Raw genomic sequence first — 5976 nt, 5'->3', positions numbered from 1 at the left:
CATCTTGGTTATTGTAACATTTCGTCCCATCATACATTCTATACTACATTAGAAACAATCATAGTTGTCACATAATGTGACTTTTGTCACGAAAATGTACAATACTTTCTTAGTAAAACACTGCGTTAGTCAGGCGCGGATCCGGGGAGGGGGACACAAGGGGCACATGCCCCTCTTTTGAGAAGCAAAATTAAAAATTTGTAATGTAAAAATACCATGAAAACAAAGATGTGCCCCCTCTTTTCAACTTGAAGGCCCCTTTTTTTGCTAGTCAATTTTTTTCGCAAAAATTGCCCCCCCCCCTTTTCGAAAATTCTGGACCCGCACCTGGTCTAAGTGACAATGAATGTGGTAATATGGATCTCAGGAGAATCACTGAAAATAAACTTACGAAGAAGGGTCTTTCCATATCTCTATAATTTCAAAATCATTACTTATCAGCACTCTCTCGCCGTCATCGCTCTTCGTGGTCAACGATCTCAGAATGTCCATTGTAGCTTTCAAGACGTCTTCAGACGCTGTTTGGCAGAAGTAGGCACCTTGGGTTAAAAAGTCCATCAGTTTGGGCCCGACGTCGGACGCGGCATCGAAGACGGAGGTGATGTCGATGACGGCTGGAAATGGGGTGACACGAAGTCGACGTTGATTTGCACGACGAGCAGCGTCCAGGATGCGACGTCCCGGCGACATATGGGAAGGTTTGGAAATCCACGGTAACTGGTGGGCGAATTCCGAGGTCTTGTTCTCTCCTATTGAAAGATGAAATCAAATTCAACTTATTCATATTCAAATATATTTACATATTCATCAGATGGAGATAGCAATGCAGATACAGGTTCAGATTTAGATATTAATTTAGATTCAGATGCAGTTTCAGATTAAAATCAGATACACATTAAGGTCCAGATTCAGATATAAATCTAGATAGAGATTTAAATACAAATTCAGGGGGAGGCGGGGGGGGGGGGCGAGTGGTGACATTTGTCATTGCCTGCTATGTAGAATTTTTGAAAGGAGTCGGTTCTGTCCCCCCCCCCCCCCTACTAACCACTCCTGGATCCGCCGATGTATGATTATAATTTCCCCTTCTTTTTCTTAAGCCATGAGCAGTTTACATTAAAGGGGAATGAAACCTTTGGAACAAATAGGCTTGTGTAGAAACAGAAAAATCAAAGAATAAGAATAAAGAAAGTTTGAGAAAAATCGGACAAACAGTGAGAAAGTTATGAGCATTTGAATATTGCAATCACTAATGCTATGGAGATCCTCACATCGGCAGTGCGACAAGGATGTGTGATGTCACTGATGAACAACTTTTCCTTTGGTGGACTATAAAATACTCTCAAAATGTCTCTTTTTGCTTTTTCTTATGATGATACAAACTCTTTATCCATGATGTATCCTTATAAAATATGTATTACATGCCCTCACGTAGAAAGAACTATATGATTTATAGATGTGATAAAAGAGGCAATTCAAGTGAAATATATACTAAAGTAATGGGGAGAGTTGTTCACAAGTGACATCACACATCTTTGTCGCATTGCCAATTTGCTATCTCCATAGCATTAGTGATCGCAATATTCAAATGCTCATAACTTTCTCATTATTTGTCCGATTTTCTGAAACTTTCGTTGATCTGTTTCTTTGATTTTTCTGATTTCACACAAGCTATCTTGTTTCAATGGTTTCATTCTCCTTTAAATAAAAAAAATCTATACCATGGTTCAGAATAAGGAACTTATAGATATGAAGCTATCAATCTCAATTAGATCAAACAATATTAGAATACAACACATTACAATACACACGAACGAATAAAACAGACCTCGTAATGTCATAATTAAACCTGTGGTCAGACAAATCGGAAGTCTAGAGCGGAGGAAGAGGAAGTTTTACCTGATTTGTGAACAAAAAGACTAGCGCCCCCTACGGTCAAGGATGCTAGCAGACGGTCCATGGTCATCCCGACGTCCTCCAGATAGTACGCAGTATGTACCATACTAATAAAGTCAAACTCCTGAGAATCCTAAACAAAGAATGTATTTCGAGAATCTGGTAATGTTTGATCGCCTGCAATTTTCATACTGCGAATAGAACGTAGGTTGAAACACTTTTTGATCCAAATAACGTGACTTAAAAAGCTCTGATGTGTAACAAGTTCGAGCCTGAATATACACACTACTTATCATTTTGTGGTTCTATTTTAAGAAATAACAACTTGTGAAGGGTTTAAGGTTAAACAATCATATAGGCGTTTGGCTTTTGGAAGTTGTATAAACGGTTGCACGATGGTGATGATCCTGTAATTATAAGTTCTTTAAATTTTCTGTTTGTATATACAATTTCAGAAAAATAGATGTTTTGTCAGTATGTGATTGTACACTGTAAAAACTGTGGTGTTAAAACTGACACAGATTGTTAATAGAGGACCACACCCTGAGGTGTTAAAATTACACCCTAAAGATTGAACAAAACACCAAAGAGTGTAAATGTATCAGCCAAATGTGTTGTAATAACACAGGTGTAAAACTAACACCACCAATTCAACACCGGTGTAAAATAACTGGTGTGGTCCTCTATGTACACCGGTTAACACCACAGTTTTGGCTGTGTACATATCTATAGAGAGGTGGAGAGAGAAAATAGAGAGATAGGGAGAGAGTCAGGCGGGGAGAAAAGGAGGGTGAGAGCGCTATATAATTGGCCATGCATATTATTATTATCATTATAACTATAATTATTACCTCGGAATTTTTCCAGTATTCTTCGATAGTCGTGTTTTGCCAGTCAAAGCTGACGTTTGAGAGGTTTGAACATTTCTCAACTGTATCTTTGAACTCCTTGAAAGCAGGCTGATCTGGTTCTACTACGGTGTAATGGATTTTCGGGAAATGACGAAGAAACTTCTCAAGCATCATTATATCCGTCCTTCCTATGATAAAAATCATAAAAGAACAGATATACGTGATAACCCTCATGATAATGACAGAAAAATGATTTCCTCTCTTTTGCTATTATATTGCTCAAATTTATTAGTTTTATGTCACTCAAGTCATAGGTTATTGCAAGATGTAATGATATCAATTAACAAAGAAAATGTTAAAAGCTGATAATTCATTATTCACCGAAAAATGAAATATCATACCATTAAAAAGAATCAGAAAGGCATACAGCAATATAATTAATAAAGAATTTTGTATCCGTTTGGGTCCTTTTTATACAGTTTTGTACAACTTATTTTGTACTACAGAGTATAGTAATGGACAATATTGCATATTTGGGCATTTGATATCTACCAGCAATTTCACGAGAAGTTGATTTATCGTACCCCAAAAAATAGAAAAATATATTATATATAGATTTGAAAATATGATCCCTTTTCAGTATTACCATGCACCTCAGGATCTGTGAGCTGCTGATTCTGTCTAACTTTTGTTGATTTTTAAAGTAGTGACGAAAAGAGAACTACGAAGAGAAAAGAAAGGAAAAGGGGAGGAGAAAAGAAAGGAACGTATACGTACTGGTCATGTTATTCTATAATGATTGTCTTTCTCTCCCCGTATCAAAATACCATTGCGCCCCCTCCCCCACCGGTCAGTTTTTATTATATATTGGCTACCGTTTCCCGTGCCGATCCCAAGCAAACGAAGTTCCTCATCGGTCGGGAAAGACTTTGTCATCTTGACCACGACCTCCTGCTCGAAGTCCTTTTCGAACCATCTTTCCAGTTTGGGCACACCGTCATTGTTGGGCAAGAAAGCCGTCTCGAAGACGTCCTGAAACCTCTCCGAATCACTGACGAAGTCTCTCAAACCGGGGATCGAAGATGGTAGCTGTGTTCCCATGTCAACGAACTTGGTATTCGGTTTTACAAACTCTTTCTATTAATTAGTGGGGGGGGGGGTACGAATAAAGAAAATTTTGATCGTTGTTAAATGCTCATGCTGAGGAAGGAAAAGGGGTAATTAAATTATGTAAAAACCATTGATATTTGATAATGATTATATATCCATCCATGCCTGATTGGCCTTCTTTCATCCCTTTGCATCTTTGATATCATGCGGCCATATAATTATCAGGGCCGGGTATCTTCTAGAATAAGAGGGCGTGTATGGGGGGGGGGGGGTTGTAAGACCTATTTGCCGACGAATTAAAAGGCTCGAATACCCCTTCGCTCCGCCCATTCACACACAGGAAATTATATTCAAACCATATTTCGGTGGATTACTTTTTTTTCGTCACCTATTATATAATATCACACTCTTGAAAGAGAGTAAAGCGAGCGAACCAGAATACGAAAGGTTCATGTGCCCTTTTCCTCCGCGCATACACACACAGGAAATTATATTATAGCCGTAATATTTGGGTCGATCGTTATTACTTTTTTTGTCAATATCACACACATAAAAGAGAGTAGGGCCAGCGAACCAGAATACGCATGTTTTTTTTTTTCCTTATATCATTGACCCCGTAGATATGTAAGTCATATGGTTATATTATCCGTCCCGGGGGGGGGGGCACTTCCATTCACGAGTGGATACCATGCGCGACCATGGGGTCTCGAAAAGCACCCTAAACACGTAATTTCCATATTCTGAAAATGCACCCCTTTTGGCGTGTGAAACCCTACCCTTAACAAGTTTTGGAAACAAAACGATACTCTTGGCAAATAGTCCCTGAAATAAACCCCTAAACAAGTTATACAGGAATGTTTTATTATTACGGGTCCTTCGGTCGTCGGCGTTACAGTAGTTTGGTTTAGTACGATCGATCGATCTACACCTCGCGCAAATCGGACTCTAAACACGAAGTGTTGGGGCAAAAAGGACATCCTTTATAAAACATTTTAATTTTGTTTCATCATCCCCGCAAATTCGACCCTAAACACGTAATTTTCCTAGCGAAATAGATACCTTTTCATCACTTTTGTGTTTTTGACACCCTTATCACGTTACGTACGTAACGTGCCCTATCGTGAAAAAGACATCCTTTTTACGTGTTTTTTTTTTGGGTCGCGCAATACGGTATCCACTCGTCAATGTAAGTGGCCCCTCCGGGATTATCCGGAAACTCCATCTCTGGTAATAAAGGTCTATGGCCAACTCTGGTGCAATATTGCCAGAAGTTCAGGCTAGCTAATATAGACTCCCACACTCAAAAATATGTTACTATTTGCAAAGAATTATTACAGTTGAGCTCATTGTATATAGTAGATTGTGGACAAAGTACATACCCATTCACATTCTATACGTGGTAGGGTCTTTGTGAATACGGAGTAGCTAGCAATCAAGTTTACTTACCGGTACGGGTCAACCCAAGTGCACTCCTCTTATTGCTGCTGACTATTAGTCGTCAATACATAACCCAATACACGTGGAAAAATGAAGCTTAGAGCGTTTCCTGCGATATTTTATGGGAGAACTTCGGTTGTATGTTGTGTTACAAAAAGAGTGATGAGATCCATGTACAATCAAAGCTGTATAACCTGTCGATGTTGTCGAACATTGTGATCTCCATTAAAGTAGGCCTAGCCTACAATATCAAGAATATATAAAGAACTATTGAAAAATAATTGTGCTCTGACACTGATTGCGGTCAACAAAGATTCTAATGCATTTGTCAGAATAAGGTCAACATACCAAACTTTACCATTTAAAGGGGCACTCTATAGTCTGAAATCAAAATTGGTGAAATTACTAAGTTTCCATGAAAATCTTTAAAAAATATATAAGAAAGAAATTTCCTCTAAAATTTGCATCATATGTAGCCTGTATGCAAAACGTAGCTAACTACACAAAAGGCATTAACATAATTATAAGAAACAGGAAATTTGAAGATACAATATATTCAAACATATTGCTTCATAACGAAATAATTCAAAAATTTAAAATTGGGTGGGTGGCTTCATTATTTTAAAAGGATTTGAATAATTTTGTCAAACCTTTAATAGTTGCCTATTTGACTCATGTACGT

General features: G+C 38.1%; 1 protein-coding gene across 1 annotated transcript; it reads right to left on the bottom strand.

Annotated features, from left to right (window-relative positions):
• Positions 1-190: 190 nt before the first annotated feature.
• On the bottom strand, positions 191-5378 carry LOC121426510 (histamine N-methyltransferase-like). Its single transcript, XM_041622842.1, has 5 exons — positions 5304-5378; positions 3623-3884; positions 2748-2935; positions 1900-2029; positions 191-749 (listed from the first exon to the last, which is right to left on the bottom strand). The coding sequence occupies exons 2-5, from the start codon at positions 3846-3848 to the stop codon at positions 388-390; spliced, it is 906 nt and encodes a 301-aa protein (XP_041478776.1). The 5' UTR covers positions 3849-3884; positions 5304-5378; the 3' UTR covers positions 191-387.
• Positions 5379-5976: the final 598 nt, after the last annotated feature.

The sequence above is a fragment of the Lytechinus variegatus genome, chromosome 13 (genome assembly GCF_018143015.1).
Source record: "Lytechinus variegatus isolate NC3 chromosome 13, Lvar_3.0, whole genome shotgun sequence".
NCBI lineage: Eukaryota > Metazoa > Echinodermata > Echinoidea > Temnopleuroida > Toxopneustidae > Lytechinus > Lytechinus variegatus.
The sequence above is the reverse complement of the archived record's forward strand: the minus strand, read 5'-3'. Positions and strand labels throughout refer to the sequence as shown.